At 36.8% G+C, this 14695-nt stretch overlaps 1 protein-coding gene across 3 annotated transcripts in view; it reads left to right on the forward strand.

The window, feature by feature from the left end:
* The window catches only part of PCDH9 (protocadherin 9), a 944108-nt gene extending 936758 nt beyond the window's left edge, over positions 1–7350 (forward strand). For all 3 annotated transcript variants that reach the window (XM_081083302.1, XM_081083303.1, XM_081083304.1), the window contains one exon: positions 5185–7350. In XM_081083302.1, coding sequence (XP_080939428.1) covers positions 5185–5558 — 374 coding nt within the window. In that variant the 3' untranslated portion in view covers positions 5559–7350. The remainder of the gene's footprint in view (positions 1–5184) is intronic.
* The last annotated feature ends 7345 nt before the right edge of the window (positions 7351–14695 follow it).

Here is a 14695-nt window from a genome sequence, read left to right on the forward strand (position 1 = left end):
ACCCAGGTACATGCCCTTGACCGGAATCGAACCTGGGACCTTTCAGTCCGCAGGCCGATGCTCTATCCACTGAGCCAAACCGGTTCTGGCAAAATTTCCAGATATTTTAAATGCTATGTATTTTATGGGAAATCATAGATTATTTTAATCATATTTTGGAAATTGACAATATTCAATATCAATGCTTTTCTTTTTTAATTCTCACCCAAGGATATTTTTCCATTTATTTTCAGATAGAGCAAAGGGAGGAAGGAGAGGGAAAGAGAGAGAGAGAAACATTGATGTGAGAGAAACACATGGATTGGTTGCCTCCACACATGCCACCACTGGGGCTGGGGATTGAACCTGCAACCCTTTGGCCAGCGGGCTGATGCTCTAACCATTTAGCACACCAGCCACACATCAATACCAATGCTTTTTAAAGAATATTTTTCTTTAAAAAAAGCCTAGAAATTTCATTTATTGGTTCTAATAATGAGAGAAACAAATTGGAAACTATTCAGTGTTTAGCGTGTTTTAGATTATAAACTTTTAAAGGACAGGGACTATTTTAGGGAACCAGTGGAATGACTATGCTCTTTTTAACAATTCATCACCAAAAAATATTTTTTTTCTTTTTATCAATTCACAAACAGACGTTATAGAAGGCAACTTGCAAGTATTATTATTTCCCTAAATAAAACTCATTATTTTAAATTTTAATATCAGGCAACTACTAGGAGTGATATGTAGGCCCAAGTTAATTTTTTTTTTAAAAAATGAAACTTTTGTCTGTTTAATGTTATGTCCTAAAATAAAAATTAACCAAAGCATAATGCAGAATATATTTTTCAACAATACAACTCACATTTTCAAGGACATAACCAATTAGCTTATTGATTTTTTTTTATTATTTTTTTTAAAAAAAATAAAAAGTTACACTGTTGTCCCAGGTCTGAGGCCTGGCAAGAGGTTGGTCAGTTTCCCTACTTGAGTAAGTCCATACCTCACCAACTTCTGTCCATAGCTCTCAGACTCCTAGGTCGCTATGCACCCACCATGATTGTCCAGAGGTCAGGTATCAGATGACTTGGGACAGCCCTTATGCCCTGTAGTCTGAGAAATTACTAAAATTAGTCAATTCACAGAGAGCCCTAGGAGCCTAGTTAACCCAACTCTACTTGTCACACAGAAGCTGCCCCTACAATTCCACCTTGCTGTTATGCTCTTCCTGGTACAACCCCCTGTGTAGCACGGCCTGTGGTCCTTTCCTCTTCTGAAACTCTAAAGACTTCTGGCTGTCATCTGAGTGTCATTGTGTCGTTTCCTGCCTTTTGACGGACCTTTAAATCTTCAACAATCGGGTACGGGTACCTAAAAGACTTACCTAAGAATCTACCAAACTTTTAGAAACTTATTGATAGACTTTATCAAAAGTACCTAAATTTATTTGCATGAATGAATCATAGTAAGTTCATTTTTCACAAAGCAATTAATATTATTTAATGGATAGAAGCTCAAATTTTGCAAGTTGATTTTGAGTAGTACACAGAAATTTTAACCATACATGTTTTAAATTGTCAATTATCTATAAGAACTTTTAGAAAACAGTAGACATGAAATAGCTTGGAACAAACAAAGACCATCTGTTACCTGGCATAGGGACATGCCTCCCTAAATCTGTTAATTGCTTCCCATTCTTTCCCAATGACACCCTTTTCTCCCCTTTCAGTTCACTACTTTTAAAGCAATTATTTGTTTCCCAGGATAGCCCAAAAGCTCCATGAGGACAGTGTTGACATCTGTTTTATTTACTGTTATATATTTGATGCTTGTCACAGTGTCAGATATAGTACATGCTCAGTAAATATTCATAGAATAAATAAAAGTTACCAGTTCTAAAAAGAAAAACATATACACTTTGTTAAATTGTGTACTCAGTGCTGAAGACTGAGGGTCCACATATACTTATAAGGGTACAAACATTATTCTCAATCCTTGGGTCTTATTTCTTAATTTAATAAGAGGGCAATGCATGTTGGATAAGGCTATATTAAAAACAACTTTGCATATTCTCTATCCTCTCTCTTTTTTATGAACTCAGTTAAAACCTGATTCTATCAGCTGAAAAGTTATTTTTTCCTCCCTTTGGCGATATTAACAAGAAAATAAATACTTAATAGGGTTCTAGAAAAGTAAAGATTAAGATTTGGCCTCAATATATATTGCATATCAAATTGGCAATTAACTACATTATCTCCATTGATGTCTAGAAAGGAGCAAATATATCTAAGAGAAGTTAAATAATTATTTTATTAATTGTCACAAAGTATTGTTAGGCAGAGATTTGTTGTTAAGGAAGCTTTTGGTTTGATGTTGTGAAATCAGCATCTTCTATTATAATTATATAAGGTCTGCTTTTATAGGGACGATGTCTGTAATAATTTTTCAGTACATTCTCAATCTCATAAGATTTTAATTGACAACATTATTCATAGACCATCATTATTGCTTAGGACTATGAGGAATCAGAAGACTGATAAGTCATCTTTTTCCATTAATGGATTTTAAGTCCAGTCAGGAGAGAAAAAAATAAAAAATAAAAAGAGGTATTCGTAAATGTACAGAGCCTCTCATCCCCAAAAGAGGAAATGTCATTAAGCTAAGAGCTGAGGAAGCTCAAATAGGAAATTTGTTATTCATCAATGAGGGAAGGTCTGTGGAAATCTTCCAGATACAGATGAGACACGAATTGGTAGAGTTTGGAAGCTTGTGTGGTATGTGGGAAACAAGCTGACCCTTGAAAGAGTAAGTAATGAAATGAAAACAGGCCAGGTGAAAAGCATTTTCTAAGCCTGTGATCCTAATGTGAGGAGGGTGGATTGGTTGGGGCAACTTTGTTAGCTCTGTTGGATAGAGTCACTGAACACACAAAAGCAAACCCAAAAGGGAGAAACTGGATCAAACTTTTAAAATGTGGGCAGAATTCAGAGGTCAAAGAAAGGCTCATAGAGAAGTTTTCAATTAAATATCTAGGAAACAAGTAATCATTGGAGATTTATGAGAGAAATAGTTTTAAGTAATAAACATGTATTTAAATAAAATAAAACTGCTTGCTTTTGAGGGAATGGGAATACCAGTCAGATGGGAAAGAATTTTAAGATAGTTCTGCAGAGCATATTTTAGATTTGAAAAATGACTAAAATTTGAGTGTGCAGGCAAGTACATTTTAGCCACTTTTTTTTTTTTCACATCCAGTATCCATTCTGATGTCCCGTGTTTTTTGATCTCAGGTATTTGCTATGAACTATTGCCTAATCCAGTAGGTGTCGTTTAACATGCAAGAAAGAACTAAATATTATTAAAACAAGTAGATGATAACATAATAAAACCCCTACAATTATAGTGCACTTAAAAACAGTAGTAGTGTTAACATGGGTTTTTGCAAAGATCTACATTTCAATTCTTCAGTTATTTTAATTGTTCATTAGGCAACCTTGCTAGTATGTAGTCTACTTTTTCTTCTACACTTTTATTCTGATGACTCTGCTTTTCAAATTGCTTCATGCCTCAGGCCTTCTTACCTATCCACTTAACCTCATTCGTAAAATCAATTCCTAATTTCCAAGCTATCACTTATCACTTGACTGTTTAATCAAGGGAGGAAAAAAAAAAACAACAACAAAAAACAGTGTTTTCCTTAACTATTTGGCTGTTGTTATTCGGTAAATAGGCTCATATCTTTTTGCACAATCACAAAAGAGTTTACTTTTGAAATCACGGTCAAAATGTTTGTTCTAAATTGCCTGCTAGAAAACAAAAAATAAAAGAGAAATATCTATGATAACTTTTGCCCCCTGAATATTAGACTCCATGTGATACAATTTGCAACTTAGCTATAGTTTTGTACATTACAAATCTTGAAAATAGGTTAAACTCAGAAGGAAGCAAATGCTGGCTTCAGAATCAAATGGCTTCTTATTTGAATTTCAGAATGCTTTCATTGACCAGGTGCCTTTAGTAATAACTACAGTGAAAGTATTCTTTAAAATAATCATTTAAATTTTTTAAATGTTGCAAAATTATTTTCATGTGATTTCATTTATAAAAACAAATATTCACATGGAAAAGCACTATATATTGCCATTTAGAGTATTTATTTATTTATTTATTTATTTAGAGTATTTATTTTTAATAATACATTTTAAGTAGTGCTTTTTAATTTTGTTTTCATGGAGTTGTAGTACTTACATATTCTTCAACATTGCACATAAAATTTCTATTTTTCATAATCTATCATAACTATGAGCCTTATGTTAAGAATTAGGAGATAAATCTGTATATAATACATATGCCACATAAAGACTTGATCAGAAATCATATATCAAGGTGTTATGCAAAGTGCTGAGGTTCCAGCAAACCTCAGAGTATTGTTTGTGGATTCCAAAGAAATAACCCAGAGACTGGTTGTGAAAGGCATGGTGATATTAGGACTTACGTGTGCACCTGCTGCCACCAATGAAGTTGTCCTGCTAAGTCCCATCTGGGCAGCCCACTGTTGCTATTGTTTTGCTGCCATCAGACCCAGACTTTCCCAAGACAAAGTTTTATAGCCAAAGTTTTACAGAAAACAGAGAAACACAGGGAATGCGGGGGGTGGGGGGGGGGGAGTAGGTGCAGGTGTGCAAATTGTGTAAGTTCAAAACATTAGCTGTTTACAATCCAGCCTCACAGTTTCTCTGTGGCCTTTCTTAGACCAAGTTGCTGACCAGGTTCCCAGGGTCTCACAGTCCACCTAAATGGCCTTCCCTATATTCCCACAGAGTGGGAGGGAGAATTGGAGCATGATAAGGGGCCCATGTTCCCATCTACTGTACACATGGGTATATCTGTTTGCCCATATCTGTCTGCGCACCTACGTGTCTGTTAACTATGTTTCTGGTTTTTTGTTTTGTTTTGTTTTTTTCTGGATATAAACAAAGGCTTAATGAAGAAAAGATAATTCTTGCCTCAGTAACAAGAAACTTGATTCCTTCTATGTTATTCTTAAATCAATAGAGACAGAAAAACCTTTGAATTGTTTAACTTAATGTACTTTTCATGAGAAATGAGATCGCTAATGCACTTTTTCTCTAGTGGATTATTTTAAATGAAAAATTCTAACCCTTTTCTTCTCTTATTTTCTCTGTCTCTTGTCCTCTGCAGATGGGCCTCTGGGCCCCCGAGGATTAGCTGAAGCTACAGAGATGTGCACTCAAGAGTGCTTGGTTTTGGGCCACTCTGATAATTGCTGGATGCCTCCTGGCTTAGGTCCATATCAACACCCCAAATCTCCTCTCTCAACTTTTGCACCTCAGAAAGAATGGGTCAAGAAGGACAAGCTTGTGAATGGGCACACCCTCACCAGAGCCTGGAAAGAAGACAGCAACAGGAACCAGTTCAACGACCGGAAGCAGTATGGCTCCAATGAAGGCCACTTCAACAATGGCAGCCACATGACAGACATTCCTCTGGCCAATCTGAAGTCTTATAAGCAACCAGGAGGTGCTATGGAGAGTCCGAAGGAACACCAACTCTAAAAATACAAAATTTAAAAAAAGGCTGTATGGGACCTAATAACTTTAATCTAAATAGACATGCTAATACTGTGTGTGTCAGAGCTTTATGTATTCAATAGATCTCTACAACTATGCCCCTTATAGCAGGGATATTCATAACTTTGTGTTAGCACCATGGAGGATACAATGTTTTACAGCATAAGAGAGGATAGTCTATGAGCCATGTGATCTTGTTTACTAGAATTGGTTAAACTCTCCAGAGATCTCTCCATTGTGCAAATGTTCTGTTTTTCTTTCATTGCATTTTATTTTGACCCTGGACTGCTGCTATGAACAATAGAATGTGCATTTGGAGAGTAAGAAAGTTCCATGGATTAGAATGACTGACAAATATATCCAGGTAGAGAATTGTGCTCTTTTTGTCATTGATTTGTGCTGGGACTGCTATACTTGACATTATACTTCAAATAAAACTTAAAAAAGATAAGCATTAAACCTATTGTGCTGTTAACAACGTTAGTGGACACTTGTAAGTCAGTGTTAAAGTATTTGTAAATAGAAGCAAGTTATTATTAACAATTTTTGTGTACTTATAATGTTCACCTAAAAAAATGTGTAGCATAATTCTGTGTTTTATGGTTGCTTCTTTCCTTTTTTTTTTTTTTCATTTGCCTCTGTCATTATTTTGTTGTTTCTTTTAGTGAGAAGTTTCTGCATTAGTAGTCTGTCTTGACACACATTGTTCCAAGGATCTCAAACACTTGCTTTTCGAAAAAGGTTCTGGAATCTTGCTTCTTTTATGATAGCTTATAATGCCGAGATTCTGTATAACATAAAGCTCAAAAGTAAAAAACTTTATATAAAAAATGATTTCTGTAAAAGCTTGGAAATTCAGAACCTATTTTCTTTACATTCTTATTTTCAAAGTAGGCAAAAGCAAATCACTTAATTAGTAGTATTAAGTGAAAGAATTATTGTTCAGAAAGTGATATAATATCCTGTACTTGTCACTCATGAAAAACTAATGTATCAAAATTAGCATATATTAAAGAAAAATTACTATTTGAAAATAGTTTAAATTGGGCAAATGTGTGTCTACAAGTTTGTTGAAATGGCAGAGTTTGTGTTGATCCTCATATACAATAATGTTGTTGTAACACAAGTGTTAGACCATAGCCACAAAATATTTAATGTGTTGTGCCTTCATGATGTAACAGAACATTCTCCAGGTAGGCTAGTTGGGGGAAATAAAGGGATAAATCTCTAATTATTGCTGTTTAACTGTTTGTTATCATAATTGGTCAATGCCTGGCAGGTACCAGCATCTTGTCACTTAGGTCAAACCAACAGAGTGACAACTAATGTTAATAAGATCTCAGTTGCACGTGCAAACAAATCCAAATTTGAACATTCTTAGGAGGTTTTTGTTAAGGCATGACAGATGATTTAAACAAATAAATAGCATGCAACAAATTGTCTTTATTGAAAGAAGTGAAAGTTATCTTAATGCCACGGTTCAACATCAGTTTAAAAGCGAAAAAATAAAATAAAAAAAAGGTTTGCTAATCTGATAGTTAATTTGTTACCAAAAATAAAATTACTTTGTAAATAGCAATTCACATTTTTCCACAGTATAATGGAAAATAATGGGTAGGGGTGCATTGCTTATTGCAGTACATTTTTGTGGGTTTGTGAGGGGTGTTTGATGACTTTGACAGAATAAATATCTAAACAATTATCCTTGTTACTGCTTTGCCAGTTCTACGTTATTTACAATTATTCAGCTCTTGCAATAAACGTTCTGAATTCCTGATTGGAGTGTGTTAATTCTTGGTCAACAGCCAAAGTGACGATTCCTACACTAATTGTTGGATAAAGAGATGTTGATAAAACTTAGCTTTTAATTAGACATCAAGAAAGATATGTTAGAGGCTTCATGCCGTTATTCTGAAAATATGGTTCCAAGTGATAGTAAAATTCCCCTAATAATCTATGAAATCATTATCTAGGGAAATTCGTGGAGAAAACTGGTTCACTTTCTAGTCAAGATTCATACAAATTTCATCAAAATGAAATCTCAAGTCAGAAACTGGGAAGGGAGCATTGGTTAGTTAGTGAGCTTATCTTCTTGACTCAGTCTTTTAAATAAGATTTTATGAAACAAGCTCTCACATATTTTATTGTAGACCATGGCAGAAGAGAACCACTCTGGGATTAAGGCCTTAAAACAAAGGCCAAAAGTTCATCTATATTTCTTTCAGGTTAGGAAAGTAAGCATAGAAAGCTTTCAAGAATAATAAGACACACTAACACATATACTCTGCGTTTCTATCAACCACAGTGCAACTGGATCAGCGTTCACTCATGTTAGAGCTTTAGGGTAAATAGGCAGGCCTGACTCTTCCTCTGGACCTTTTTTAAAAAGTATATTTTTTTATTTAGTTAATAGAGGAAGGGAGAGGGAGAGAGAGATAAAATCATCAATGATGAGAGAGAATCATTGATCATCTGCCTCTTGCACTCCCTATACTGGATATCGAGCCTGCAACCTGGGCATGTTACCCTGATCGGGAATTGAACCATGGCCGCCTGGTTCATAAGTCAAAGCTCAACCACTGAGCTACACTGGGCCTCTAGAGCTTGGAGGAGAGTGGGAAATAAGAGACAAGAGATGCAGGCATAGAGGTAAAGGTATTTGCTTGGACCAGTGGCTATAAGTGAAACCTTAACCCTTCTAAGTCAGACTTGTTCATTATTCTGAGGCACACCTATGGCAACAACGTCCTTTCCTTCACAGAGGCAGAGCCTACCCCAGGACACAGAGAATGAATGTATCCTGAAAACAGAACTCACTCTGGGGGAAAACAGAAAAAAAAGAGTCTATGCCTGCACAGTTCTTTCATTTTTTTACCAATGAGACAAGTTACTCCCCTTTGCCTTGAAGAATAAAAGATGAAACTAAAATAATTTCTCTCATACATTTTCCTTCCCATAGAGAGTGCAATAACAATGCCCTCCTTTTTATGAAACAAACAAAAACACACAGAATTGTAGAAAAGAAACTCCAATCTCCACCACATTTCTTCTAATAAATACAATATTTAGTCTTATCAAGACATTCAGTTGTATGTTCTGTGAAATTTTAAGATTGATAACAGCGCAAACTAAATAATTTACTCATTAAGTGCATAAAATAAGGCATTCATAGTGACTATTTCTTAAAAATCACCAACATTGTTTTATTGTGCAGACATTGGATATTATGAAACGTTTTCCTGGAAATCAAAACCATGTACATTTCCTGGTAAAGCACACCTATATGAAGTGTATAAAAATAATGATTTTTAGAGTGATTATCGAATATTACAATGCTATATACTAACACATTTCCTAAGGCAAGAATAGAAATAAACTTTATAAAGCTGAATATGACCAATTTGAGTGAGCATTTCTATATATAGGCTAATATAAAATATACATTAAAATAATGGTCATTCATTGATAGACTGAATAGTCATTTTGCTGCTGCACTGATGCTATTCAGAATAGAGTAGTGTTCCCAAACTCCCATCATTCTTTATCTAAAGCTACAAATGCAGCTGAGGCCCAGAAGCCATTCAAGTATTTATTAAACTCTCTTGGCTGGAAGCCAGGAATGGCTAATTATTAGTAGTGAGGAGTTTTGGCAGCTAGGGATGAAAGGGATGCCTTGTCAGTTTTAATCCTAATGTGAATGCCAGGGTGTTAGTTTGTGAGAGAGCAAACCAAACTCTGAAAAGGAGGAGTGGTGTGGCCAGCCTGAAAATGCTTCATTGTTCTGCTTTGTTTTAAATAAAGCTGATCTTCTCTTCCTAAAGGATGCTCCTTCATTGGTTCTTTTGAAAGAGATTACTTTCAAATTCTCCCAGTGTCCTTAAAGGCACAGTGATCACATAATGAATTCTCTATCTACTGTCCTTCCTCTTTCACAACCACAAATCTGGATTTTAGTAGATACCAACCAGGCTTTTCACTGTTGAAAAAAATAAAATCATTCTCTTAGAACTAAAATATCTTTATAAAGTATACACTGTTAAACATGACTGTCATAATGTTAATTCGCACTAGTTCACACAAGGTATAAATTACAAACTGTGATATGTGGTCACTGCTTTCATAGGCGATTGTTTCTTCTTTGACACTCATGATGAGGTTAGCACACAGCCCCCCTCACAGTCTGCTGCAGCCACCCCAGTTCTATGCACCCCCACCGGAGACACTACTGTGGCCATCAGCCTATGGGAAATGCTAACGTTATAGCAGCTCTCATTTTAAACCTCATCTTATTTCTACCACAAACTAGTTTTAGATTGCTTTTCTTCCCCCACAAAAATATCTTATATCACAGAAAAATAAAATGGACAGAAAAATTACCAAAAAAAGAACAACAACAAAAAACAGAACATCGAGACAAAAGGAATGTGCGTCCATATTTTATATATTTCCATAAATTCATGTCACCAATCCTGTTTTCTTTCCAGAAATAGGCCATATAATTGTCTATGAGATTACTGGGAACATAAGCAAAAACAAAGAACAACACTTCATTTATCAGTAAATTTAGTAAATTGGTTTTTATATTTCAGTGGATCATATTCTACCATTATGATTTTCTCTCAAGTCTGATAACAAATGAACTATTTGAAACAATATGATTGCATATGCTGATTTTTCTACACTTAACATTGTTTTAAGTAATAGTTTGTGTAAATCATGAATCACACTATATAAAATATATAAAATTCAATATAAAATTATGTTTTCTTGACTTATATTAGTTTTAATTGTTAAATTATACGTCACTTAAGTAACCTTGCATACAAGTTCCACTCTTTGGAAAACATCATAATAATGGTATCTAGGCTGGTCCTCATACCACTCATCACCGAGATCCCTGTAATAAACTACTTCTCCTCTCTGCACTATAGAAAATACTGTTTTTCTTATGAAAGTCTAAAGTTTTAAGAGGAGGAAATAATTTCCTCAGCTGCCATAGCCAAGGGCACCATAATCCCTATACAACATATCTCACCTCAGTGACATGTTCTCATTCCCTAGCCTCATCTCCTTGTTTAAAGCATCCCTAATAAAACCCTATTCAGAATTTAAAAGACCCATGTAGCTGGATATAGCAGAGGTTACAAAAGATTGTTAAAATCTTTACTGCCCAGAGCATGTGGGTTAGATAGCCTTTAGTTAAGTTTCATAATATGACAATGGATGCACAGTATTTTAGAAATATTTACCTTTGTTTGGGATTGTCCCAAACACCAGTAGTAGTAGTGGCTTTAATCAGGGCCCAGAAATCTTTGGAGTAGCTGAGAGAGAGGTCTGACACATTATGAGACAGAATATAATTTCTTAAAAAAGTCTATCCAGCTGCACAATTGTCAGACTAAAACTTAAATATGTGGGAAATTTATTTGTGGTTCTTTATTTTTTCTACAGACTATAAATAACCTTCATGAGGCTTTGTCTTATTTATCCTATATATATAAAAAGGCAGCTACCACAACAGCCATAAGGACCTAATGACTGGTCTCTATGATGCCCATTGTGGCCAGCAAACGAACCGATCAGGGGGTGGGGCTGACGGCTAACCTTGTGGCCCCTCACCCCTGCCGGCCTGCCCCTGATCGGACTCTCCCACCCCAATCAAGAGAAGGTCAAACGCCCCCCTCTCCCTCCCCCCCGCCCCGGCCAGCCACGCCCCAGATCAGCCCACCCCATCATGATAGGCCCACAGCCCCTCTCCCTGGCCGGACCATCCCTGATCGTACTCCCCCACCCCAATAGAGGGCGGAGCTGGGTGGCCAACCCCCTTTAGCCCTTTGCCCCGGCCAGCCATGTCCCCAATGGCCCCCACCATCCTGATTGGTCTGCAGCCCCTCCCCCAAGTCAACCCCACCTCTGATTGCCCCCCACCAAAATAGAGGGTGGGGCTGGCTGGCCAATCTCATAAAGCCCCTCCCCCTTTCAGGCCCCACCCCAGATTAGCCCCCTCACCCCAATCAGAGGCAGGACCAGCCAGCCAACCACCCATGGCCCCTCCCCCAGGCCAGCACTCCCCACCAACCCCATTCGGGGGCAGGGCTGGCCGGCCCACCTCTCTCAGCTGGCGAGCCCCGCTCCTGGGGAGCATGGCCGACCCTGCCCCAATCGACCCCCTAATCCCAATGGGGGACAGGGCCCACTGGGGAATGGATCATGGACCCTTTCCCCAGCCATCTGGCCCTGATTGGGCCCTGATCCGAGTGAGCTGGTGGGCCAACCTCCCGCCATCCCCTCCTCCTGACAGGCCCAGCCCTGATCTGCCCTGATTGGGACCAGGCCTGCTGGACCCTGCCCATGCACAAATCTGTGCACTGGGCCTCTAGTTCATTAATAATTGTAATTGTACTAGAGGCCTGGTGCACTAATTTGTGCACCGGTGGGGTTCCTTGGCCTGGCCTCTGGGATCAGGCCAAAAACTGGCTCTCCAACATCCCCCAAGAGGTCCAGGACTACAAGGGCACAGGCCAGGCTGAGGGACCTCACCAGTGCATCATCAGGGCAGGTAGAGATGCGGGAGGTTGGCCAGCTGGGAAGCAACCGCGGGAGAGCTCCAATGAGTGTCTGGCCTGTCTCACCCAGTCCTGATTGGCTGTACCTCAGCAGCAAGCTAACTTAGCAGTCTGAGTGTCTGCCCCCTGGTGGTCAGTGAACATCACAGTAAGCAGTTGAGCGGCCTTAGCATATCATTAGCATATTATGCTTTGATTGGTTCAACGGACTACTGCTTGACTGGACACTTAGCATCTTAGGCTTTTATTATATTGGATTTATATGGCACTTATTCTGCTCAACATAGTTTAAGGATTTACATACATGAACATTAATTTTTCTCATACACTTTTTTTGCTTAGTATATGCTGTTTGTATCACCATATTACAGATGAGAGAACTGAGATACAGGGACCTTAATTAAATCTACTCTAGGTCCTAGAGCAAGCAGGCAGCAGTGCCGATATGTTGATCTGACTGTAGACTCTGGGCTTTTAACCACTGTGCAACATGACCCCCTTATGAAAGATTCCAGCACTTTTTGATTCTGAGAATGAATCATAAATTGCCTTTAAAACACACACACAAAAGCAATAAAATGATATACTAACTTGTTCTGATATAAATATACCCCTTTCCACTTAGAGTTTGTTTTACCTAATGGATGACATATTTATATGTTGGTTTAAATATTTTATTTATTAAATGTGTAACAATTGTGCTATTTAACCGTGTGACAAAATACTTACAGTCTTAAGTGACACAAAGGTTTAGAGTGAATACAGCCTAAACTGCATCACTGGGAAATCTAGCCAAGGTCCCGGCGGCTACATAAAACTGCTGAAATCCTCTTAGGTTCCCTGCGTGTATTTATTCACAGCTTACACCTTTTTACATTGCACTTGCCTTCTGTTTCCTACCTTGGAAAATCAGGTGAGGAACAAAGTGAGCTACATATCAGGCTTCCATTGCCAATAAAGAGGGCATTAAAATGAGACCGAAAACAGCCTGATAATTAACTTTAGCTAGCTGCTAGCCTATTTTCTTCCCGTCACGGAAAGGCAGCTCCCATTGACATCCAGGGAGCTACATGCTCACGTGGAGAGGAGAATGGAATCTCTGAACATCATGGAGAAAGCTACACGTTAAGCTTCAAAGCATAAATGCCCTCACTTACCGCATCACTAATTTTAATCAACTGTCCTTAGGCCTGAAGTTGGGCTTATGTTTCTAATGGAGAAATACTTCTTAATTTGACAAACAAGAATCCCAAACTACAGATATAAAATAAATTACTGTCCTTATAAAGCTAAGTTTATAGCATGTGGTAGTAATTCATTAGTCTATCCCTTCACCCAGGAATAGCTGACCAGAGAATTTAAATGTCAGCTTCCTATAGTTCCCAATCTTACAGTGCACTTTTTCTACAGTGCAATAACAAGTGACAAAGTATTCAATATAAATATTTGGTTAATAATAGTATAATAATATCATGATCTCATTTAATAAGCTGTTGTTCTATTAAGCCATTCTTATAGGGGAATTGTTTATTTTCTCTGTTATAGTTTGATATTTAATTATTTGCTGTAACTTAATAGCTCATGTAAATGATTGAGTATTGAGTTCACAGGAAATAGCTGTCTCTTTATGTGCAGACAATAATCAGTATGAAAACACTGGAAATGTTAATCTTCTTGAGAAAGAAAATACATACAGGCATTTTATTTAAAAATGTCAACCTGGGGATCTTGGCATAATTTTATTATAGATAGATATAGATAGACAGACAGATATAAGAATACATAGTTATATAGATGGCTGCATATTATTTTTAGTATTTAGTACTAATAACTTATATGGTTATTTTTTTGTTAATTTGGTATTGCTTATACAATTCCAGAATTCTAAGCAAAAAGTTAACCTATTATAAACACCAATTTTCCTGTGGGATGTCATTTAAACTACCTAGGGCCAACAAAATAGCTCTAGAGAAGAGATTGCCTTGGTTTTGCATTCTAGGGGTTCATGAATTAATTTAAACTTTGATGGTACAAAGTGAAATACTTAACTATTTAGTTCATAGTTGATGTCTTCAGCAATATTTAGTGGAAGTGAAGTTCCTTGTAATATTTAAATATTTATGAAAATTAATAATGAAATGAGGATTAGGAGATTTAGCTTATAAATCCTACTTAAGTAAAAAAAAAAATTAAAGGAGATAATGGTCCTGAATCTCATCAAATTGAGAAATTTAATTTTGCACTATAAAACCTGGCATTTTATATAATTGACACAATCATCTTTTAATGAAGTAAAATAGGGAGAATAAAATTCACTTCATAGGCCTACTATGAAGATTAAATGGAGTGATTCATTTATAGAGCTTAGAATAGTGCCTAGAATACCATATGCACTCCATAAATAAATTTATTATTATTATAATCATTATTATTCATAGTAGCAATAGTTCATTTAAAACATTTTCCAATCACAAAAGCAACTAAATATGTTAATAATATAGAATATCATAAATGCATTTTTTAGTCCTGCTCCTACAGGCTGTTATAGATTTTCAC

The sequence above is a fragment of the Myotis nattereri genome (genome assembly GCF_964212035.1).
Source record: "Myotis nattereri genome assembly, chromosome: 2".
In the NCBI taxonomy this organism is placed as follows: Eukaryota; Metazoa; Chordata; class Mammalia; order Chiroptera; family Vespertilionidae; genus Myotis; species Myotis nattereri.